This window comes from Electrona antarctica (assembly GCF_951216825.1).
Source record: "Electrona antarctica genome assembly, chromosome: 1".
In the NCBI taxonomy this organism is placed as follows: Eukaryota; Metazoa; Chordata; class Actinopteri; order Myctophiformes; family Myctophidae; genus Electrona; species Electrona antarctica.
This window is the reverse complement of record NC_136806.1, coordinates 31,830,526-31,857,455: the sequence shown is the minus strand read 5'-3', so window position 1 is coordinate 31,857,455 and position 26,930 is coordinate 31,830,526. Positions and strand designations below refer to the sequence as shown.

The 26,930-nt window shown below is 43.6% G+C and overlaps 1 protein-coding gene across 2 annotated transcripts in view; it reads right to left on the bottom strand.

Annotated features, from left to right (window-relative positions):
- Nucleotides 1-26,930, bottom strand: part of ankrd50 (ankyrin repeat domain 50) — a 51,457-nt gene that overhangs the window by 13,333 nt on the left and 11,194 nt on the right. For both annotated transcript variants that reach the window (XM_079508212.1, XM_079508213.1), the window contains exon 3: nt 18,557-18,810. In XM_079508212.1, the coding sequence (XP_079364338.1) occupies nt 18,557-18,810 (254 nt within the window). The remainder of the gene's footprint in view (nt 1-18,556; nt 18,811-26,930) is intronic.

The window sequence follows — 26,930 nt, the reverse complement described above, 5'->3', positions numbered from 1 at the left end:
CAGGATGCACAACTACAAGGGCAGAATAAGTGGAATGGAAGAACTTTTGCTCAGCTTTGTGAGCATGCGCATATCTGTGTGTTGTGTTATGTGAATGCATGAATGGCCGAATAGGCTGTATAAAGTGACTTGCTAAACAAGCAACAAATGACACATTCATCAGGCCGAGGGATGCAGGCCTCTGAGCCAGCTGCTGCTCGTTATGGAACTGGACACCAGCCATGAGAGACAGAGCACCAGTGCACAAAGAGGGACTGTTAGCCTTCTAGATTAATTTCTAGATGACAAAACGAAGCATGGGTGTGCGTGTGCGCATGTGTGCATGCATAGCAACTGGACTGAGGGCGTTTTACTACAGGTTCACTGGCTGATGGAGCAGGGCTTTTTTAAGGAACCGGCAGTGCCTCAACCTCGCCCGCCGCCACGTTCTTTGAGAGACACCGTCTTTAAGTCACGAGATCCAAAAAGAAAACAGAAACCCAAGCCTTGTTCCCATCTCTCTCCTCGGGCCCTCGGCGCTCAGCGAACGTCTGCTCGACAGCTGCAGAGGTCCCAGCTCCAAAACACAAAGAGCGCCAACCTCCTTCCCTAAACACAAGCGCTGGTGGACGAGATTCAACTCCAATGTTTCTACAGCAGTCATTTCTTAAGGCTTTACTACTTTCATAATTTTGGAAAATAACATAACGTCATATTTGACAGCGACACGTCACACTCCTCGTTTGATTATGTCCATAATTAAGAATAGTAGCACGTTGCATTTCACCGTTGACAAATGGGGTTCATCAAACATTTTCGACACACATTCCAACCAAGCCACTCTTTCAACTAACAGGCAGCTTTTGCAAGTGAAACAAGTATTATTATTATTATTATTATTCTTTTACATTGGCAGCTAGATTTTCGGGTCAATCTTTGTCCCTGTAACACTGCCTGACGAGTGACGAGACGCTGAAAAACAATTACTTACGAATCAACTTGGGTTTCTACCGTAGACAATGACACATGGATGGAAACATCACTTGCCCCAACGTGCCTTACGTGACGAAATTTCAAACGGCTTCGCCGAGTCTTTTCCAGTTGGACCTGTTGTGGTCTTAACTGAACACAGACAGTGGCGGCCCCCTCTCAGCTCTGCTGGGATTGGTGTGCAATCTAATAGTCTTATCAAAAACCACCTGCAGCAGACAGGAGGAGAGGTCTCGCAGGGGAATGCATCCATCAGACAGGTGATTTATGCGAAACATCGCGGAGCTCCAGGGCAGATGATGAGTGTTTTATTAAACCATTAAGACCCGAGGTCGACTCGGGTTTTCTGAAAAACCTAGGTTTTTCTATATCAGTGGTTCTCAAACTATGTCATGTGAAGGACCCCAAAAACGTGTTGTTCCAGCCCCCCCATCCCAGAAGCAATGATTTGAGTTAAAAACGTTTGCTGTGAAAGAATATATATTCAAAAGAATTGCACACATTTTCACAATTTAAAAAAAGAATAGCAGATCTACAAGTTCAGCACTCGGTGCCACGCTATGAGCTTGTAGATCTGCTATTTTTCAACAGCTAAAGTTTAGAATAATGGTTAAAGTGGTTAAAAGCCAAGGCGACACAGATGCGTCCTCAGGTCTAAATGGGTTAAACAGCCAATGAAACCAGATTTTGCTGCGCTTGGGATGCACTTCTGCTCCGAACGAAGATAGTTCTGACATGAGATTAACCCATTTTGGGCGGGAACCCCTGTTGGTGTTTCAAGCATTATGTTATACTTTAGCTATTGAAAAATAGCTAAAGTATTAGCTATCATATTAGCTATCATAGCGCGCCACCGAGTGGCGCGCTATGAGCTTGTAGGTCTGCTATTTTTGAAAAATCGTAAAAATGCGGTACAAATCTTTGAATAGGAATATATTCTTTCAGAGCGAACGTTTTTTTTATTTCGACGTCAGGCCTAAATGGATTAAGTCGCGAGGCACACCTGACCACACCTGGCCGTGCCGTGTGCGAGGCACACCTGACCACACCTGGCCGTGCCGTGTGCGTGCGCTTCCACTTATCCTCCCAACCATCCAGGGCTATTCTAAGCTAGCCGTCCCAATATATCACGGCGGTTCTTGATCGAGTGCAGCTGTGCACAGACGATGGGAAATTTCATCCGAGCGGAGAAATTCCCAATACGAATCTACAGCTGCAGTGAAAGAGTGATGACATTCCTTCAGCCAGTTCAACAGTATACAAATCAAATAGAACCCACAAAATATAAATATTACGGGAGTGCATACATTTAATTGTATGAACTTTATCCAATCCAAAAGTATCTATTCACCAGTATATATATTTTTGAGCGGTGCCTCCGCTCTAATATGCAGCTACCGGTATGTGTGTCTGTAATTGTATATGCAGTTTCACAGCAAATAGCCTGGGCAATATCAATCTTTGTTTAAGTTTCATATGAGATAGTATTTTTTTGCCACACACACACACACACACACACACACACACACACACACACACACACACACACACACACACACACACACACACACACACACACACACACACACACACACACACACACACACACACACACACACACACACACACACACACACACACACACACACGTGTATGTGCAAACCAAACTATTTTGTCAATTGTCAATTCTAAATGTTTTCTTTTGAGTTCTTGAAGCGTTGACTAATGTAACCGTCTATTTTCTCTCAACAATAGTTTGCTCTCCCTCTCTGTAGTTTGTCAGATCAGTGAATAATTCAAAAACTATTTTCATAATTTTGCCACAAACCTTCTGGTTTTCAGTTGGGGGTCCGCACGGCCAAATACATATCAATTCCTTGACGTGAAAATGTTTTGAGAAGCACTGCTCCAGCCTTCCTGACTTCACCTAAAGTTTCTTGTCTGCCATTACGTCAGCTGGCCTCTCGGCGACCTCACTTGGCCGTATCACCAGCACATGCTTCTGTTCACCTACGCAGTAAATGCACTCAGTCTAGCGTTACCAATCATGTTTTATTTGCCACAGAGTCACTTCAAATAAACCCCATTATCTGCTACCGGCACAACGTGTACAGAAAATGTCTGGAACCATTTACATTTGCCAGAATGTCCAGACAACAGATTTCTTTAGGAAAAAGAAAAAAAAAAAGGGAAAAAAAAGTTTCAGCTCTGTGGAATGCTCTGCAAGTTTTGCTGTAAAAGCGAGGTACTTGCAAAATTATCCGTGGCATACCAGTTGAGGGTAAAGTGTGGGATAGGACACTGGTTCTCAAAGTGGGGTACGGGGATGCCCGGGGGTCCTTCCAGGGGGGTCCCCATGGGGTCCCCAGCAAAATGAGGAAAAGTATAACCGCTTGAACCCTATTTTATACAGAGAGAGAGAGATTTGATAATTGCAGATCTGCAAGCTCACAACGATCTGCTATTTTCAAAACATTTGCAAATATCTGGAATGGTTCTGAACATTTGTAACACAAATCTTCTCTTATGGGGGCTCATGGCACACAATATTTTCAGATGGGGGTCCAGGGACAAATAGATGGATTTGGGGGTTCTTGGAATGTAAAGGTTTGAGAATGGCTGGGAGAAGAAACCCAAATGCACTGTATAGTCCTACATACAACAGCAGACGCAGGCCAACGAATCCCACATACTCAATTTGACCTCAAATGAGCCCCTCAATTAAAGCAGCACGCTGACAAGTGAAGTCTCACTCCAAGCTAGAGCAGGTTCTTAACGTTTTGGGTTGGGGACCCCCGGAAAAAAAAGTTTTTTTGCTTTTTAAAAAATAAATAATTTGGGGACCTCCAAAATCATTTTGGAACCCCCCCCCCCCCCCCCCGAGGGGTCGCGACCCCCAGGTTTAGAACCCCTGAGCTAGAGCACCAGCACCACCAATTTGCGCTCCGAAAAACCGTAGTAGGGGCATGCCGCGTAGCAAGGGGCATCACCTACTGCTTCATATATACTCTGTTGCACGTCGAATATATCAGATCTACCAGGTCACAACGAGTCACGATGCGATACGTTGTGCACTTGTAACATCGTCTATTTTCAGTGCCCCTTAACACCCGACAACTCAGACAACAACGGAGCATATAAATTACGCTTCAGAAGTCGGGGGGCAGCGGGTGCGAAAGTGGCCAGCCAGGTTTCTCCTCCAGTGTCATATTGCTGCAGAGCAGCACCTTAAGGTGTTATAGATACAGACACTGTAGACCTGTAATTTGCCTGGCTTGTCAGACTGCACCGCAGTCAATTACAGTGTTCAGCCCAGGATTAGGCTCTCCGGCGCATCTCAAAAGAGAAGCCCAACAACGTACAAGCATGCAGACAACGAAACGGTATACATGAATACCGAGCCAACACAAACGTGCTTGTCTGTCTCCAAGCCCTTCTTTATTTTTTACCAAGGGGTGACGAGATAACAAAATTAATTATCCGTCCTTTGGCCTGCTGACTGACAAGACGACGTTTACAGAGTTTGATATGAAAATATAAATGTTTATTCACACGCATATAAAATGATTATATATGTAAACACAGTGTGTGCGCGCACACACACACACACACACACACACACACACACACACACACACACACACACACACACACACACACACACACACACACACACACACACACACACACACACACACACACACACACACACACACACACACACACACACACACACACACACACACACACACACACACACACACACACACACGGTACCGTGCATCATTTTAAACCTGCAGCCTTCACACACCTACAAAGAAAGCCCTGTGGATGACATTACTGAATGTCATCTGCGGTGGTTGCTACAGTAGCTACAAGAGTTTGTGTTCAGGGGGAACATTCCACCGTTGGCTCAGAAAGAAATACAGCGTCCTCCTCATTTCTGCATGGCTGTGTTTGTGTTGTCAGCCAGTCAGAATGACTTGTGGTCCCCTGACTGAGTGCGTCGCCTTGCCCTGCAGCCCCAAAGAAAGAACACACAAAATTTCCAGGGACGCGTTAACAGCTCCATTGACCTTTTGTGTGTGTGTGGGGGGGGGGTCTTCTCAAAAGGGTTGTAACCCAGGCCAGTGGGCAAAATAAGGGCTGGGGTCCTGAGAGGCTGGACTAGCAGGGAGTGAAGAGCACCTACTTCAAACAAGGCTGCTATTACATTTGTGATCAGCGGTGGTAAATCAACTCTGTCACTCTGGCCACTGGGCAATGAAAGCCCCATTCATGGCCCGAGCAAGGGGAGGAAAGCGGCGGTTGAGGCTCCTTGCTGGGGTGGGCTACGCTGTGAGCACAGCCCACTTCTCCAAACAAGAAGCGGTAGCAGGGAGCTAAAAACACAGTTCCAGTCCCCGGCCAACCAGGCAGAGAGAATGTCCAGAAAACTCTCGCTTTCTTTAGACAATAGCTAGCTACACTAGGGCAGTGGTACTCAACCTGTGGGTCGATCAAAAGTAATGAACAAACGATACTTTCCTATAAACAATAGAGGCGAGCAAACTTGTAGATAGGCTATTTTCAGGCTATTTTCACAATATACATCGGTCGAACAATTCCTACAATTCCAAGTGTGTGTCAGAGTGAGGGGTCCCCAGTTCAAATATGATGATTTCGGGGGGTCCCCAGTTCAAATATGATGATAGTTCTAATATGATGATTTTGAGGGGTCCCCAGTTCTAATATGATGATTTTGAGGGGTCCCCAGTTCAAATTATGTATATTTTAGAGGGTGAAAATGTTGACAAACACTGAGGTTTGATTGATTGATTAATTTGAAATATTTATTAACAGTTTGCAGAATTGCAGTACATTTCAAGCACAACTCAATACAAAGACTGTTAACTGTGAGTGGACGACCTAATAAAGCATTACACTTGTTTACAAGAGGGTCCACCTTGTTCAATTCATCCAAACATTTAGAGACGTACAAATAGACACTTCTATATAGCCAAAGAACAGAACAGGAATTCATCATAAAGGAGGTAAAAAGGGAAAAGAAACATATACAGTGAAGGGAAAAAGGGGTGGGGGGGGGGGGGGGTCCGATTTTACGGGGGCCAGTTTCGAATTGCAGCCGTCCGTAGGTGCCCTTTGAGAGTGGTTTTGAAGGAGTCAAGGGAGTTGCATGTCTTAATGACTGTTGGTAGGGCGTTCCACATTTTGGTGGCATAGGAGCGAAAAGAATTTAGTCCCTTGTTTGTGCCAAATCTGGGTTGTACATGGTTTGTTGCACTCCCTCTGGTGTTGTGGGTGTGGACTTCGTTAACATTAAGGAAGTATTTAGACAGGTACATGGGTATCTTGGTGGTGTATCGAATCTTGTGGACTAGACCCATTGCAAGATGCTGTACTCTGTCGTCGACCCTAAGCCATTCCAGCCTGTCAAAGTGGGCAGGGGTGAGGTGGGTTCGGGGGGTGAGGCCAAGTAGGAGCCTGACCAGTTTGTTTTGGGAGGTCTGGAGCCTTGTTTTAAGGGCCTTTGAGGTGCTGTGGTACCAAGAGGTGCATGCATAGTCGAAGAAACCATGTACGAGGGCTCCTGTTAACGTCTTCAAGGTGTTTTTGTTGACCAGTGAGGAGATCCTGTAAAGGAATCTTGTTCTTTGATTGACTTTTGATTACGTTGGTGGCCATTTTATCACCAGAAAGATTAGCCTCAAGGATGGAACCTAGGTAGGTAATTTCATCTTTTCGTGTGATAATATTGTCACCCACTCTAACCAAGAAGCCATCTGCCTTGCTGAGATTACTATTTGATCAAGTTTTTCCCAGGTGTAAGGATAGTTTGTTATCAGCGAACCATGTGCAGATTCTACCGAGTTCAGAGCTGAGGGTCTTTTCAACCTGCAGTTTGTTCCTGTCGAGACCAGCAGTGCTGAGTCATCTGCGAACAGGAACAAGATGCAGTCACAAGCTGATGTCATGTCGTTTACATATATTAGGAACAGTAAACGCCCTAGTATGCTTCCCTGTGGAACGCCACAGCTCACTGGGAGGGGGGGGGGGGGCAGTGTTCCGTTCACCTCCACCATCTGTTCTCTCCCCTCCAGGTAGGATTGCATCCAGCTCACTGATGTGCTATCAAAACCAATTGCTTTTAGCTTGTTAATCAGTATGGAGTGGTTCACGGTGTCAAAAGCCTTTTGGCTTTTTGCATGACCATGCCGCAGTATTTGCCAGCATCCACCTCGTGTTTGATGTGGTCGCTCAAATAGAGGAGGCATGTGTCAGTGGAGTGGGATGTTCTGAAAGGTAGGGTATAAATGAGCTCTCTTCAAAAGGGTGTGGTATGTGAGTAAACCTAATAGTAATTTGGGCAGAAAAAGTACTCTTCTAGGAATGTGTCCGAATGTGTCATGTGCAGAAGGAAATGAGTAAACCGCATTAAAATGGCACCTAGCCCTCTCCACTACCATTAAGACCCAACCTGAAATATGTTTAGACTAAATATCTCAAAACATTTTTAGCTACTTTGTAACAAAGTATTTTTCCTTTTTTACTTAGATAAGAGACAGTTCAGCAGAGGAGAACTTCATGAACTAATATAATATACAATGCATGGAACCCATTTAGACCTGAGCTCGGATTCTACAAAAGGTTTTCTGAAAAACCTGTTTCTATGTCAGTGGTGCTCAAACTATTTCATGTCAAGGACCCCAAAAATGATATGTATTTGGCCTCCGACCCCATCTCAAAATATGTTTGTTGTCCCAGAAGCAAAGATTGGAGTTAAAAATGTTCGCTCTGAAAGAATATATATTCCAAATTTGCGACACATTTTCACGATTTTTCAAAAAATAGCAGATCTACAAGCTCATAGCGCGTCACCGAGTGCTGGGTCCTTGACATGAAAAAGTGTGAGAACCACTGGTTTAGAAAGCAGTGGTTCCCAAACTTTTCCATGTCAAGGACCCCCAAATTGACACTAATTAGCCCCGCGGACCCCCATTTGAAAAGATATGCCAGGGACCCCCATAAGAAAAGATTTTTGCGGCTCTAGCAGTGATTCTAAACCCGTTTAATTTCAAGGACCCCCAGTTTGACATGCATATTAGTCTACAGACCCCTCATTTAATGGCATTTCTATCTCTGGGACCCCAATTTATATTGTAAAATCAATGTTAATTTAACTCTGAGAGTGTACAAATGGAACCAAATGGACCCGTTAGGGTTCATTTTGTTCCATTTGTACACTCTCAGAGTTACAGACCCATAAGGGTCCATTTGGTTCCAAACTATCATTTAGCTGGGGACCCCCTGGAACTCCCTCAAGGTCCCCTGGGGGTCCCCAGACCCCACTTTGGGAACTACTGTGTTAGACCACTGTTTGGATGTGTTCCATTTCAAGGAATTTGTGTTGGCTCATGTTGCAGTGACAGCCCAACAGATGCAACAGATTTTCTATCATACAGACTAATTTATGTTGGCGCATTTATGGTAATGTATAGTTTCTGTCGGGTGGAAGCCTGTGTTAAACCGTGAAGGTAACAATAATAACAACAAAAGGTTTTCTGAAAAACCTGTTTCTATGTCAGTGGTGCTCAAACTATTTCATGTCAAGGACCCCAAAAATGATATGTATTTGGCCTCCGACCCCATCTCAAAATATGTTTGTTGTCCCAGAAGCAAAGATTGGAGTTAAAAATGTTCGCTCTGAAAGAATATATATTCCAAATTTGCGACACATTTTCACGATTTTTCAAAAAATAGCAGATCTACAAGCTCATAGCGCGTCACCGAGTGCTGGGTCCTTGACATGAAAAAGTGTGAGAACCACTGGTTTAGAAAGCAGTGGTTCCCAAACTTTTCCATGTCAAGGACCCCCAAATTGACACTAATTAGCCCCGCGGACCCCCATTTGAAAAGATATGCCAGGGACCCCCATAAGAAAAGATTTTTGCGGCTCTAGCAGTGATTCTAAACCCGTTTAATTTCAAGGACCCCCAGTTTGACATGCATATTAGTCTACAGACCCCTCATTTAATGGCATTTCTATCTCTGGGACCCCAATTTATATTGTAAAATCAATGTTAATTTAACTCTGAGAGTGTACAAATGGAACCAAATGGACCCGTTAGGGTTCATTTTGTTCCATTTGTACACTCTCAGAGTTACAGACCCATAAGGGTCCATTTGGTTCCAAACTATCATTTAGCTGGGGACCCCCTGGAACTCCCTCAAGGTCCCCTGGGGGTCCCCAGACCCCACTTTGGGAACTACTGTGTTAGACCACTGTTTGGATGTGTTCCATTTCAAGGAATTTGTGTTGGCTCATGTTGCAGTGACAGCCCAACAGATGCAACAGATTTTCTATCATACAGACTAATTTATGTTGGCGCATTTATGGAAATGTATAGTTTGTGTCGGGTGGAAGCCTGTGTTAAATGTATAGTTTGTGTCGGGTGGAAGCCTGTGTTAAATGTATAGTTTGTGTCGGGTGGAAGCCTGTGTTAAATGTATAGTTTCTGTCGGGTGGAAGCCTGTGTTAAACCGTGAAGGTAAATGTATAGTTTCTGTCGGGTGGAAGCCTGTGTTAAACCGTGAAGGTAACAATAATGGTTCCTACGTATCCTGTTTTCATTGGTTCAATACTTCGAAAACCCACAGACAGACTTAACCCCTTTCAACCGGCCGTCTCTATTTTAGGCATGTCATTATATAGGTTTTCAAAAATCAGAAATTGTGAAAAATAGCAGATCTACAAGTACACAATGCATTGGATAATGACGCGCCGGGAGCTTGTAGATCGAACTTTTACTATTTTTGTGCGACACTGTCAAAGTATAAAAAGGGTTTCAGAACGTTTTTTAACTAACTAAAAAAGTTTAAGGAAAAAGAAAAGGAAAAAAAGATGAATATGGGACACAAGGTTTATGCCTGACAGCGGGCATATTTTTGAATGCCAAAACCAAAATGTCAATAGTAGTGTGTGCCTATATTCCAAAGTAATAAATTCCAAAATATCCCTCTTGTAGTGGTCCAAGCAGCCCTGGTTACAGTAACAGGCCTATGCATCCCCACAGCAGTTTGAGAAATAGCAACTATGACATGCCCGCACCACAAAGGATATTGGGCAGATGGCAGCCATTACAGTCCAATGATTCTTCTACTCCGATACGGAGATCACGCTCTCACACACACACACACACACACACACACACACACACACACACACACACACACACACACACACACACACACACACACACACACACACACACACACACACACACACACACACACACACACACACACACACACACACACACACACACACACACACACACACACACACACACACACACACACACACACACACACACACACAGGGCTGTATAAAATACTACCAGCAGCTTATTAGGCTTATTACTCAAGTCCTTTTCAATGAGAGACTAAATGATTCAGCGTTTGAATTATATTACAGAGCAGAGGGGATTCTCTTTGCTTCACAGCAAAAGGAGAAAATAGAAAAATCTAAAAAGTCATCCGTGTCGACTCGAGTCAAAGCCTCTCTACGTTTTCAGGGATTTCAAAGGAAGGCACGGGATCTATAAAACAAGAGGCACGCTGTGAGAAACGGTGTCTGTCAAGTACAAGCTGTACTGCAAGAGGAATTACAGATGGACAGCAGACAAATGAAAGAGAGAGAAAGAAAAACATGAGTGGCCGTTTATATTTATGTAAACCGTATTTAAGCCAACAGTTTACAACTCTGCCCTCACACCCATTTTGCTTGCTTTCCCTCTTCGGCTTCTCTTCAATTAGTGCGGTAGTACACAAATGAAATGCCCATGCCTAAACAAAGCACTTCCCTCTGATGGCCATACAGTAACAGAGAACACTGGATTGGGAGATTTGGGTCTTTTCACCAGGATTTGGGCAACTTTAAAAAGGGGCCATGACGGTGGCCTGGCCCGTTTAGCCCATCTACTATGATGACTCATGGTAAACTTGACACTACCGCCGACCATTTTCCAAAGCATACCACCATTGGTTTGTTTGAGTTTCAAGAGAGCCTTAGGATTCTGTTCATTCCAGTACGGTATGAAAATCAACTTGCAGAGACTTGAAACTTGAGGCTGAGATTGGTGATCCAACCCATGAAATATAATTGTGTGGTGGGGTTTATTACCATTATATTATTAATAACAGTTATGTTGTCATTGTTCTTTCATGAATTTTATAGTGCTGATTGATTAAAACTATGGCCTGAAATAGTCCCTGGAGAAAAGATAGCGTTTAAACCATCCATGACTTATTAAAATCAAGTTTAGCGAACATTAACTCTAATTATGCAGGCAAGTTTGATAGTGACATAATGACTTAATGAGGAGAAAATGTAAACGAATGAGTACAAAATCTAAAAATAAAGCCATTAAAAGGAAAACCTATTGCCGAAGCAATAACAACTTGTATTCACACTGTGGTCCTTTAACCACGTATACCCTAGCCTCCCTATTCTGGGCCCTGTTCACAATACGTCAACGTTGGGCAATGTGATGGTGACCATTCAGCAAAAAACAATGCAGCGTTGTGAGCTTGTAGATCTGCCATTTTTGGCAAAGAGATTTGGTGTTTTGAGGGGGGGGGGGGGGGGGGGGGGGGCAAGGGTGCCAGGATAGACCCCTGGGGTACGTGATGGTGGGAATATAAAGTTGTCCAATCATTATACCAATTTACCGTGACGAAGAAAACGTGGAGGGAATACGTAGGAAATGGAGTGATAATGTTGATGCGATGGCAGACAGAGGGATGATGATGATGATGCTCTGGTAGAAATGATTTAAGTTCTTTTTTTTTTACCGTAAGTTTTTATCCCACGATTTTGCAACCCATTTTTTCACCCAGTGTCAATTATCTAATGTAATCCTGGGCGCTACACTTCCTCTGCCAACCTGGGGGGGCAGTGGACTGACCTCATGCTTTATTCTATGCATGAGGAGTCCATGCTGCTTATTTTCACCTGACATGGGAGAGTTTCCCCGGCCAGACCTTCCAGCTGTGAGGCGACAGCACTACCGACTGTGCCACCATGCCCCCACCGAAATGATTTAAGTTATTTCTACTTCTCCCTCACTACAAGCACAGAAACATAACAGAACATTCTTTGTTTGCGAGGCATTGGCCAGAGGATGCGAGTGAGGCATTCTGTTGGAAGGAGTCAGAATATAATGCCTCCTCCCTCTTCCTGCTCAGGGTCTCAGAGGTGTTGAAAACTTCCCAAAGCACATTCCAGCTCCAAGACCGACACAAGGAATAACAGTTGAGCAAGGAAAAAGGAATTCACGAGAGTGTGACTCCTGGGGTACAGAACTCTATCCTTGGAACAGAAATGCGTTACACCCCCCCCAAGTGATTTCAGCTTGCATATCTATGGCAACAGTAATGATTCAGCTAGCGGATGAAATCCTCCAAATTCCTTCAGATTTATTTTGTTTTGAGCTTTTGGACGACGGGCACTCTACTCTAGTCCGCTGTACTTTTCAGAAAAAAATCCCTTTTGGTCAGAAGTCGTTTCTGAAAGTTTATCGGCACTATATTCACGGAACCACATCGTTCCATATCGCTGCAGAACACAGGGTGTACTGGCTGGGAAACCCACACAACCTCCACCCCAGGCAAAATAGGCCGTTCTCGTAAAAATAAAGAGTTTGCTTTGCACAGAGCATGAAAAGTGTTTTGGCGGGCCAATGCCACCTCTAACTTGTAAACAATATGGTGGGTATTTTTAGCAGATACTTGGCCTCAATGTGATGCTCTGAAGTCCTCCCGTCTATTTTAGGTCTGGGGCGGCATGAATAAGGAGTGTTCACATGGCTGTCATAATAGGGCCAATGGGAGATGCGGAGAGTGAGTGTGTAAGTGTGCACACGCCTGTCATGTGCCTGTGAAGATGAGAAAGCAGGCCTTGCAGAAAATGTCTCAATAGTTGAGCTACAAGCGGAAGACAGAGTCTAGACAAAACAAAGGCTGTGCTGAAAACGCATCAGCTGAAGAGAACTGCCAGGGCCGATTAGAAGCCTGCTGGAGCATCTCGCTGCTCTCTCTCTCACACACTCACACACTCACACACTCACACACACACAACGGGACACAACCTAGTGCTACCCCGAGCATCATAAACTCTACCTTGTTACAGTAAATAACACTTAGCCGAATACATTGTCTCGTGTCATGCTGCTTCGGCTGTCCCCTTTTCAATGGCCCGGCGACGACCCCATCGTTTCGCATCCATAATCACTGGTGGTCGTGTTTCAAGAGCAAATCGTCGCTGTCGGGCTGAATCTCCATATTCTAACTTTGTGGGTAGGTACCTTGTACAAGGTACAAGGTTTCACACAACGTGCTGCTGTATGGCACAGGCCAACACATTTCTCAGGAAAGTTAGATCTCAGAGGGAAAACTTTCATTTAGTTAACTATCTAGGCCAGGCTTTAGTAACCACTCCGCATATTTTGTTAATCAACATGTTTTGCAGTTAAGTGTCACAACAACTACATTTGACATTGTGCGGCCGTAACTGAAAGTGGAAAGGTAATGGAACATAATGGAAACCTATACTGTACCATCATGTGCAGTGGAATTTACAGTGTGAACTTGAATAGCTTCATTCATTAACACCTAGCTAGCTACGTGTGTATCTTCTCTGTCGGGTGGAAAGCACCAAATGCCTTGATAGGAGCTTCCTCTACTCAATATGGAACAGCCTTCCCCCTGCAGTTGTTGGAGACATTACACCAGTAGTGTCCATACATTCAAGAAGAGACTGAACAAGGGAAAGGAACTGGTCGGAATAACGTGTTCCTTCCACGCGATGTCCGGCCGGGGAATCTCCCCCCTGTCAGGTGAAAAGAAGCCGCTTGGACTCCTCATACATAGAAGGAAGCATGAGGTCAGTCCGCTGCCCTCCCCAGGTTGGCAGAGGAAGTGTAGCGCCCAGGATTACATTCGATAATTGAGACTGGGTGAAAACAATGGGTTGCAAAATCGTGGGATAAGAATTAGAAGAAGAAGAAAAAAGAAGAGGCTGAACAAACACCTCCTCAATTACAGTATGTGACTGTAATCCTATAAAGATCAAGGACTTTTAATCATCCAACATTCAGTTTCTATTTACCCCTGACTGAGTAGCTGCAGATCACTGATAGGCTCTTTGAATATTTTTCTCAAAGCCTGTACCTGACAAAGCGCAATAAAAAACAAGCTACAAGCTCAAAACGTGTCGCTTGTGGATCGGCTACTTGTGTGGCGCTGTAGTATGATCGAGTAGGGCGTAGGGTTTCTAGCCCGACAGCAACAACATAGACTTGCAGAGTATGGAACAAAACAGAAAGGATCACATCAATTGGAATATATTACATAACCATGCAAAGTGTCAAGTGCGGAGGGAACAGAAAGGCTGTTTGTGGAAAGGTAGATGGATGCTCAGCACTGTGCAGCCTGCAGGAAGGACCTTCCTCCCACACGGCCTTGTGGCCCTTGATTAATGTTGTTGCTGCTCGTCACCGCTGCGTAGGCCGCTGTCCTGACAACTAGATAGGCCTAATCAGACATGCAACGTGGAGAATGGCCCTCATGTTCACCGTTTCAGAACAGCCTTAAAAGAAGGGTAAGTCTGGCAGTTTTAGAGACCTATATACTTTGACTTTTACAGACCTGTAGTCGCTCGGACCCACAGAATTATTATATACTTCCAGAGTCCGTTGTCAGTAGAAATGGTGAGCTCCTGTTTATAGGAGCATTTCATTTTAAAAAAGGGTGATGTGAAACTATCTCCAAAATGCCATCCAGAAGGGAGGGCGAGAAAACCAAAATGCCAAGTACGTAAATTAAAATGAGCTGCAATTTCATTTATGATATCACGCACAATTTCACTACTCAGGAAATCACTGAAATATTGTTCTTTACCAAAGCTCCTGCTACGTGGGTGGTAGAATCTAGTTTTGTGGCATGCTGCTGCTTTCTTAGCTGTGAAGGTAAAGACAGCAGTTGGTCACGAATCACGATAACACTTTCACAAGCTGGATGTTTCCTTTCTTTTTTGCCCATGCGGTTTGGAATGCTTGTTAGCAGCAAGAGGCTAGGAACAGGAGTGTGACGTTTATACTGACCACTGACTCTGGAAGTCATTTATCGTTGTCGCCGAGCAGTAACCTCTTATCTCCATATTTTAACTTTTTGTGGCATTTTTTGTTGCTTTTTTCGTAAACTAATGCTCTACTACTTGATCACACTACAGTACAGCGTCACACAAAAGTATCAAAAGCAGCAGATTTGCGTTGCGCTTCGAGCTTGTAGATCTGCTACTTTTGCCATTTTAGAATATGAATCCGGAAAAGGTCACTGTTCGGGACGTGTGAAGTTTTCCACCCGACAGAAACGATATGGAGCACCCAAAATTTGATTTGAATGACCACAGGTGACAAAAGCATTCAGAACATTCTAATAAAAAGGATTTTGATGGCTTCGCCTCTTCGCCAAACCTTAATGCCAATGCCAAGGTGAAAAAGCTGTCACATACTGAATTTAAAACGTGTGACTCGTGCGTTTCATTTAGAAAATATAGATAGATAGATAGATAGATAGATAGATAGATAGATAGATAGATAGATAGATAGATAGATAGATAGATAGATAGATAGATAGATAGATAGATAGATAGATAGATAGAAATATTTGAAACCTGCTCTTGCAAATGGATGGTACAAATGTTAAGCAAATAATGGTAGCTTAGAAACAAGAAACCATGTGGTAACTCAAGTTCTCGGCTGACAATATAAAAAGAACTATACAGACTGGATGCTCTATATTTAGCTCAGCCAGGCCAGGAGGCCATGGACGGAGATTAGATCTGTGGCCCAAGATGCACACAAGGAAGTACCACGGAAGTGAAGGAAGTACCTCCACCCCAAGTCTTTCTATAGGACTCATGGTGGCACTACACCAGCTTGCATTATGTTCTGGCCTATATATGGCCTGTAGATGGTACAATCATTATGTTCTGGCCTATATATCGCCTGTAGATGGTACAATCATTACGTTCTGGCCTATATATGGCCTGTAGATGGTACAATCATTATGTTCTGGCCTATATATCACCTGTAGATGGTACAATCATTATGTTCTGGCCTATATATCACCTGTAGATGGTACAATCATTATGTTCTGGCCTATATATCACCTGTAGATGGTACAATCATTATGTTCTGGCCTATATATCACCTGTAGATGGTACAATCATTATGTTCTGGCCTATATATCACCTGAAGATGGTACAATCATTATGTTCTGGCCTATATATCACCTGAAGATGGTACAATCATTATGTTCTGGCCTATATATCACCTGTAGATGGTACAATCATTATGTTCTGGCCTATATATCACCTGAAGATGGTACAATCATTATGTTCTGGCCTATATATCACCTGAAGATGGTACAATCATTATGTTCTGGCCTATATATCACCTGTAGATGGTACAATCATTATGTTCTGGCCTATATATCACCTGAAGATGGTACAATCATTATGTTCTGGCCTATATATCACCTGTAGATGGTACAATCATTATGTTCTGGCCTATAGACCAATTATTTGTTTACAAACATTGGGACTGGGCGCACGGGTGACTGTTTCATGTAATCAATTCCCAACAGACCTCCAAACCTGTTGTTTTGGGGAGCGCTGGTTTCAGTCCATTCAACCTCCTCTTTGAGTTGGCTAGTGAGATGCACCCTAGGAGACATTTATACTTCAAAGCCCAACAGTATTGCGCACAGAGAACAGCTGATATACAAGCTCACATCGCAGATGCGACTGTTGTGAGCGTAGAGGTCTGCGTGCGCGACACCATCGCGGGACGAAGCATAAATTATACTTGGACTGCAGGTGCGCGTGCAGCCGTGCACAAATAGGCTCTGCTGCCGTGTTCATGAGCGCACCTCCCGTTCTTATGACAGCGCTGGAGGTGTGGTTTTGAGCACAACTGTTTTGAATTGCTATTATTGTTCAAACACAACAGAAACCAAGGATTATATATTTCAAGGGTGAGAGATCACAATAAAAATCCTAATCATTCTTCCTCCACACTGGGAGAAAAAAAGCACCTGAAAGTTTGATGGGGCATTTTTTACACGTGAGTGCAGTTAGAACTTTTCCATTGCATCTTATGAGAGGACCAGTTCTTCTGCTGCCTTTATGCACGCGCATGCCGTTTCTTATCAGTGTGACGTCGTCTGATAAGGCGTCTATATATCGCCTGTAGATGGTACAATCATTATGTTCTGGCCTATATATCACCTGTAGATGGTACAATCATTATGTTCTGGCCTATATATCACCTGAATGGTACAATCAAAACTTTCCGCCATATATAGCATTTTCTTTAAAAGACACTTTCTCAAAAACATTTTTCAAATGTCTTCACTAAAGAGGGCTGTTGCACAAGAGGTTAGAAACGCAATCCTGGCTCAAACAGTGAATACTGAAACACATGGTCACGACGAGGGTCCGTTTAAAGACTGTGAGCTCATCCATCTTCTCTGCCCCACCCTGACTCTAACCTACATTTTCAGATTTTTTTTAAAATAAAAAATAAAAAATTAAATGGTGCTATAATATACATAGCAACACTAACAGCCCCATATCCTGCCTAAGTATCCTTGAGCAAGACACTGAAACCCAAACCTGCTCACTCATCATCAAGTCATTCTGCATGAGTCAGCAAAAATGCCCCGCAAAAGCACAGAAATATCAGGTTCAAATCCTGCTGCATTTATTATGTCCTGCCGAAGTATATTTGACTCCAACACTGGTAGTACAATCTGTGTACTCCTGTGTCAAGCCACACAGCCTGAAATAGAATATCCCTGTCACTTATAGAAATATATCTCTCTGAAATAACTAACCTGTGTATATTCATTTGCCTGAATATGCACTCAGTATAGTGTACACTCCATACAACCTAGTCTCGCGTAGCCAGTCAACTATTCCACAATCAACAGAGTCTGGAACTACACATCCCGAAATCCGAGTAATGAAGCTGCCATTTCCATTCACGAAAATATATTTTAAAATATCTTTAGAGCTTATTTTTGATTTCCATTTCTTCTAAGTAGCAAGCTATATAATTATGCTTAGATTTAAATTAGGATAGATTTGCACGACTGTAAAGACAAAATGGAAGTGGGGAGGAGGCTCCACTTGCTCTTTATATTTTACTCGAGTCATGATAGAACTTCCGTTCTATTGCGAGAGGCAACAGTCTGGCAATGCGAGACTACATACAACCTGTCACATACTTTACAGATCCTGTACTATATATTTTTGCTAGTGCTTTTAACTGTGTTTTGTATTAACTGTTTTTATCTTGTTGTACGGCGACCTTGAGTGCCCTGAAAGGCGCCTTATAAATAAAATGTATTATTATTATTATTAAATAGCCGATCTACAAGCTCACAACGTATCGCAACGCGACGCATTGTGAGCTTGTAGATCACTCACACGACGTAAACCTCATCTCATCGTTGGTTTTACCTGTGAACAGTTTGGTGATGGCCTTGTTCTGCCGGCGCGCTGAGCAGATGAGCAGCAACCAGGGGGGCAGGAACTCGTGGTGCGCCGCCAGGAGCTCGGCGATGGTCCTGGGGGAGCTGGGCGGGGACGACCTCTGCTCCCCGCCCCCATGGCCACCACCCTCCACAGGCAGGCAGCCCTCGTCCACGGAGTCCACCAGCAGGAAGAGGGACTGCTGCGGAGGCTTGACACTCAACAGGGGCAGGAGGACGCATCTGTGGACACACACACACACACACACACACACACACACACACACAGCGTTGAGAAGAGCAGCGTGAGACAGGAGGGATGGGGACAGACAGGAGGGATGGGGACAGACACATAAAGGAGACAGGAGGGATGGGGACAGACACATAAAGGAGACAGGAGGGATGGGGACAGACACATAAAGCAGTGAGACAGGAGGGATGGGGACAGACACATAAAGCAGTGAGACAGGAGGGATGGGGACAGACACATAAAGCAGTGAGACAGGAGGGATGGGGACAGACACATAAAGACAGGAGGGATGGGGACAGACACATAAAGACAGGAGGGATGGGGACAGACACATAAAGCAGTGCTTCCCAAACTTTTTCATGTTTGAAAAGATATGCCAGGGACGGCTCTAGCAGTGATTCTCAACCAGTTTAATTTCAAGGACCCCCAGTTTGACATGCATTAGTCTACGGAGTACGGACCCTCATTTAATGGCATTTCTAGCTCTGGGACCCCCCAATTTATATAGTAAAATCAATGTTGATTTAACTCTGAGAGTGTACAAATGGTCCATTTGGTTCCATTTGTACACTCTCTGAGTTACAGACCCATAAGGGTCCATTTGGTTCCCAACTATCATTTTGCTGGGGACCCCCTGGAACTGGACCCCACTTTGGGAACCACTGACATAAAGCACTGTCTGTCACGGTCGGGACCCGTTCCTGGGTCGTGGTGGACACATTGTTATGGTCCCCTTGTTTTTGGTTTCCTGAATTTGGTTTTTAATCATTATTATTAGTTCAAAACATTCCCAAAAAAAGCTAAACTTTTCATGAATTAAACCAAAATGCAAAGATTTTTTTCAGGAACTTCAAAGAAAAATCTAAGAAATTCGATAAATTAGAAGAAATTAGCCGATCTACAAGCTCACAACACTGCGCGAAGCGTTGCATTGTGAGCTTGTAGATCTGCTATTTTCACTAGTTTGGGTCCTGGGAGAGTGTGTGACGGGCAAAAAGGCTTGGGAACCACCAACATAAAGGACAAGCGGACTAGAGCAGAATGTTCAACTCCATACCCGTCATCTACTTGTCACAGAATGCTTTTCTCTGAAATAAACAAGTTGCCAACATGATTTTCTGTTGTGACAGCAGCACCGCTGCTGCTGTAATAAGAGTGAACTGAGCCATTTTATTGATGGGCACTATATCTGAACAGTCTATCACTTCAGAGTTGAGAGCAGTGTTGATTTCGTCGACTAATACTATGACCAAAAATGTTTGCCGACTACCTTTTTTCACTGGTGAAAAAACTAAATGGAAACTAAATGAAAACTAAGCTATGATGACTAAAACTAACACTAAAATATTGACAATTCCATCAACAAATAAAAACTAGACTAAAATGTTAGGAAGGGACTAGTGGACAAGAGTATAAGTCATACACTCTTGGTTGCATGCTGAAAATAGCAAATCAATTTTCAGCAAGTGTAAAATGACGGCATCAAGGCCCGCCAAAATACCTTTTACTAGACTAACACTGAAACATTCCAGGTGACTAAAATGTGACTAAAACTAAATGAAAACTATTCAATAGACTTCAAGAGACTACATTTGCTGTCAAAATCAACACTGGTTGATAGTAAGGAAAAGGGCATTTCCATATCTCCCCATTCAGTAGGGTGTCACAATTCTCCAAATCCATGATTCAATTTGCCTTTTGATTATAAAGACACAATGTAATCATATTTTCAATGTAAATATAATATTTACGCAAAAAAGAAAGATAATTATTTATATTCTAATCGTGGTGGCTTTGTGCAGTGAGGAAACGGAAGCAATTGTAAACTTCTGCCATGTAGGGACTCTAATTTTAACTGTGAGTGTGTGGTGTGCACTTCACATCAAGATTCAAGCTCTTCAAAGCAATTTGAGGTCACGGATTAGATCCGATCCTTGCTCATTGTGATTGATTTTTGTGACACACTGTCCCCTAGTACCAGGCACAAGCCACATAATATATCTTGTAGGCCCAATGTGGAAGACTTGGAAGAAGGGAAACATGCTGTGCAGTTATCTTCATCTACACTTCATTATGCTGTAGTTTTCTATGATTCATCTATGCTAAATGTCCGTTCGTTGTGATGTCAGAATAAATACATAATAATAATAATTTGCAAACATGCTAAATTATTTCCAAATGCATCTCTCTGCTTCATTAAATGCATTAAAAGAGTACATGCTGCTCAATGTCTTTCCCTACTCACTATGCACTTCCTGTCTCTCTCTTCCACTTGTCTGTCAAATAAAAGACTTAAACTGGTGATAAGTGATGCAGGTTGGAGGTGTAGTATGGTTTTGTGTTTTTTGTTTTGTTAGTATTTGTTTCTAGCTTGCGCTTGCAATGGCAAGAATTTCAATCCACTTTCATCCCTGCTTAATGAGTTGAGTGTGAATGCAGGACAACGTGATGAGACTGTCAGCAAGAACAAGAGCAACTAATCAGAGAAGTGTATCATAGCAGGGTTGCAGTTGCACAAAGCCATCATTCATTACAAAGACAAATGCACACACCAAGAGTTCAGTCGTTCAAAAACCCATGGGCAGTGGTGATAGAGAGATGCGGAAAAAAGTGAGATGGACAGAGGATTCCTCCTTGACCATACATACGCACGCACGCGCGCGCGCGCGCACGCACGCACGCACGCACACGCACGCACGCACGCACGCACGCACGCACGCACGCACGCACACACGCACGCACGCACACACACACACACACACACACACACACACACACACACACACACACACACACACACACACACACACACACACACACACACACACACACACACACACACACACACACACACACACACACACACACACACACACACACACACACACACACACACACACACACACACACACCATGGTGTATATCAGACTACCACATCAATTCTCAGCTGAGCTCATAAACCCAGAGTTTAAATGCCACATTAACCTTTAAACAACACAGAACCACATGCCGTAGGAAGAAGGCGAGGAGTCCGTTTGCTCCAGTGCTAATGTGTAGTGCAATTTCATGCACAGATTCCACTCCAGTAAGATAGCTTACAACTGTACTTTTCTTGTTTGTTTTTTCTTGTTTGGGTGGTATGTGTGTGCTGGCGAGATCCCAGTCCTAGTGTAACCGCCACCAACAGTTACGACGAAATTCAAAAGGCTTTCTCTGTTACTATTATTATCCATTCCCAGAACCGGTGTAACTGCTTTTAGTTCAAGCGTGACCCTGTTCCCATGTCAAGACATAAAAGAACCTTTGTATATTGCACTAAGTAAATAAATCGATGCTAATGCTCGATCATTTCTAACTTCCTGTTCTGGAATTGTTCAGTATCCTGAGTTCCTGACATGTCAGTCTTTGTTTGTACGCATTTCACAGTCTCATGGAACACACATTTATGCAGGGCAGACAGGAGATAGAGATAGCCTTGCCAATGCAAACTACTAATAATGTTACGAAATTAAATGCAATGGACACTCTTTCTGCAAGTATTATAAGCCAATGTCTGATGTGAGTGAATTCAATGCATTACAAACAAGTCTCTGTTGGGTGGAATGTCCACAACTGTTTCAGGATCCAAGATCAAAAATGGCAAAAGTAGCAGTAGTTGTTGTCGCTTCGTGCTTTTCGGGCTTGTGCATCTGCTACTTTTGATGTTTTTGTGTGGCGCTGTAGTATGATCAACACAAGGCGATAATTTACAAAAGAAAATACAAAAGTTAGAATATGGATATAAGAGGATTTTTGCCCGACAGCACAGCAACATAAAGAAATACACTCTTGCCGTTTTCCATATAAATAACACATTCTACAACGACGTCCCCAGGTGACCCACCAGGTGTCTTCTTATGCTCATTTTCTCCGCTCAGAGAAAAGATGAGGGTGGCACGGAGACACTGGTGAACCGGTAGATCTCTCTTCCATTATCAGCACTGCTCTCACTGAGAAACACATGATCAAATCACTCTGATTCACTCTGGGTCTCTGATGGATGCAGTGTGCATGGATCCTGCACTGCCATGTGGGACTGGGAAAGTACCCGTGCCCCCCTGGCCCGTGCCCCCCTGCGGCAGGATGTGAACTCCAAGAAAATGAGCACTCCTTTTTCAATCCGACTGGTTTTTCCAATCGTGCTGTATTAACTGTAACATATATTGTCAATGAAACAGTGTGCATTCCCACACGCCGAGCTACAGTCTAGATTAGATTTCTTTATTAATCATTATTGGAGAACGTTTCGATGCATCGAAATGTTCTGATAATGATAAAGAAAGAAATGTAGATCCTTTTCATGTGAATTAACCCGACGCAAAGGCTGAAGTGATCATGTTCTACACTTAACCCAGCACCTGTTGCACTGCACTGTTGGATGTGCGTGTAGTTAATCCTTCACTATGAGGACCAAAAAGCTATTATCTTCTCATAAATCAGCTGCCTTCCCTTTAAGAATCAAGCATAAGGACTAATCATGGCAAGTAGCAATACGACTGAATGGAGAACATTCACACAGAAACCCCAGTTTTGAGAAAACCCAGTATGTGATCGGCACACACTAACAAACATGATTCCTGAACCAAACAAATAAATATCACATGCCGTGCTCAGCCAATCAACATCATCACTATGGGGTTCACAGTCACAGTCTCACACACACACACGCGCACACACACACGCACGCACGCACGCACGCACGCACGCACGCACGCACGCACGCACGCACGCACGCACGCACGCACGCACGCATATCTTTTCTACGTCCGAGCATAGACATGGTAACGCCCCGCCTGCCTCTGATTGGCCTACCGACACTGCCCGTCTTGCCTGTCCTCCGAGATGCAAGGGTACTCCGTGGTGGGAAATAATACAAGTACGCGAGAATGGCAACACGCGACAGTAACTTGTAACTTTATTTTTTTGTAGAAGAGGAAAACTAATATTGTTTGTGCCGTTTGCTTTGATTGAATAATTGATTGAACACGTATGTACTATGATTTGATTTGGCTGTGTTCTAAATTAAAGTGTTAGTGTTGATTATCGTGTATCAATCTAAACTAATACTGTTATACTAAAAAAAGATAAAGATCAGGGGAAAAGAGGCCCTTTTACAGTACAATAATGTTTCAAGTTTACACATGTATACAAATAAACAGGCCAACGGCATAAACAATATTTGTTTGCCTCTTCTACTAAGATATACGCGCCACACACACACACAATTTACGACCACAAATTATTCTTTAGTTTAGGGTCCGAGTAGGCTAAATCTCATCAGGAGTCCGAGTAGGCTAAATCTCATCAGATGGTGGTCCATCCGTGGCTTAAATGCTGAATAAATAATGGGCCTTGATATGAGAAGGGCTGAAAACCACTGCTGTAAGCAACTCCTTGGGTGCCCTCTCTGCATGTAAGCAACTCCTTGGGTGCCCTCGCTGCATGTAAGCAACTCCTTGGGTGCCCTCTCAGCATGTAAGCAACTCATTGGGTGCCCTCGCTGCATGTAAGCAACTCCTTGAGTGCTCTCTCTGCATGTAAGCAACTCCATGGGTGCTCTCTCTGCATGTAAGCAACTCCTTGGGTGCCCTCTCTGCATGTAAGCAACTCCTTGGGTGCCCTCTCTGCATGTAAGCAACTCCTTGGGTGCTCTCTCTGCATGTAAGCAACTCCTTGGGTGCCCTCTCTGCATGTAAGCAACTCCTTGGGTGCCCTCTCTGCATGTAAGCAACTCCTTGGGTGCCCTCTCTGCATGTAAGCAACTCCTTGAGTGCTCTCTCTGCATGTAAGCAACTCCTTGAGTGCTCTCTCTGCATGTAAGCAACTCCTTGAGTGCCCTCTCTGCATGTAAGCAACTCCTTGGGTGCCCTCTCTGCATGTAAGCAACTCCTTGGGTGCCCTCTCTGCATGTAAGCAACTCCTTGAGTGCTCTCTCGGCATACGTATGCCCGAGGTGATGAATGTGATCATCATTTGAGACGAGAAACGTGCACGGCCAGGTTTCTCAAGGAAACGTGAAACGCTGTCTAAAGCCATCGACCATCCATCATTGCCGCGGGTTATGTTGTGTCGTGTGCATGCTAGTGGCCAATCACAGCTGCCGCCGATACGCCATGTGCTGCAAAGCACTGATGTAAAGCAACAAAGTACATTTACTTAAGTACTGTACTCAAGTGCAATTTGGAGGTATTTGTACTTTAGTTGAGTATTTCCAATTGCCAATACTTTTACTTCTACTCTACTACATCTCAGAGGCAAATATTGTACTTTTACCCCACTAAATTTATTTGAAAACATTACGTTACTAGTTACTTTGTAGATTTTGATTATTATTACAAAAAAAGACATTAACCAGTTCAGCTCTATATACATTTTGTTCATTTGAAAACAGCCGATGTACAAGCTCACAATGTGTCGCAATTATACATTTGACAACTTGAAATGGGACATTCTGCACAATGAGTACTTTTACACATTTTGATGCCAATACTTTTGTACTTTTACCCAAGTACATTTTTACCCTTTGACTTCTAAACACAAGTTGCTCGAGTTAATTAATTGTAGAACACTATACCTGCGATTCGAGATGCGTTTTGATGACGTATTGTTTACAATGGAGGGGGTGGAACGGTGCAGAGCGCTTCCTACTCCGTTCTGTTGTTGTGGTCACCACTTTGGAATACTTTTCAACACTACAACAAGCGATTACACCGGTCTCAGCGGTCGGTGCAGTGGATGTTCAAAGGTAACTTTAAACATAGGCAGTCTAGCCTGAAAGACGGCCGTAAATGGTCCGCAGTCAACCTGTTAAGAGATCTTTTTTTGGCTTTTTGCCTTTATTGATTGATTTTTACAGTATTATGACAGGAAAGGGGGAGAGAGATGGGGGGGAAGACATGCGGCAAAGTTCGTCGGGATCGGGACTCGAACCCGCAACAGGCCATACCGCTCGACCCTGTACATTTTTAATTCATGACTTATACTTTTACTCTGTAAGTTCTGAATTGCCATATTGATACTTTTACTTAAGTAACACTTTTTAGTACTTTTTCCACAATTGCTGCAAAGCCTCCAATCACAGGCCTCTCCGCTACGCGATGTGCTGCAAAGCCTCCAATCACAGACCTCGCTGCTACGCGATGTACTGCGAAGGAGACTTTCACCCACAAAAAAACATAGTGAAGATGTCAGGGCCGGTGACATCAAAGGGGAGTGGGGGGGCACTGTGCTGGGAACTCTGCCACTGCTTTACAAATGTACACAAGTCATTTTATGGATTGGGCACTGAGCCCGACATCCCTTTCCTTCCCTTCCTCCCTCCTAAACAACACACACACACACACACACACACACACACACACACACACACACACACACACACACACACACACACACACACACACACACACACACACACACACACACACACACACACACACACACACACACACACACACACACACACACACACACACACACACACACACACCTACCTTAAGTATCAATATTGGAATATGAAAATACTCTGTTACTCTGTAGTAACGGAGCCAGTGCCAGAGAAATGTGCGAAAAACCATATTAGAAGAAGAACCCCCTGACCAACAAGGAAGTGTATCCCTCTACAGCTGTAGTGTAGCCTTGCTCTAGGAGGGGGACGATCTCGTGGGAGCAGCAGCATCATTAGCTTAGCTTGTTTTAATGTTTTATAAGCTCCTAAAGTTTCTCATTTTGAGCAGAAAAAGGACTAATAAGTAATAAGCGTGCGCACGGTCACGAGCACATCGGATTCGGATGTAGGCTGGAGTTTTACCATCTGAGTAACAAAAATATTATTTTTAATGCTGGATTAATGCATATTAATCAAAGCTCGTAAACTCGTTTTGGCACAGGAGGATTAAATAGCGATTCTCGAGATTATCTCGTTATTATTCAAATCTAGAAAGTACCTAACTGGTAACTAGTTTTCCAAAAATTGTAGTGGAGTAAAAGGACAATATTTGCGAGATGTAGTGGAGTAGAAGTGAAAGAAATTTGGAAAGTAGTAAGTAAAAACACCTGAACATTTTACTTGTAC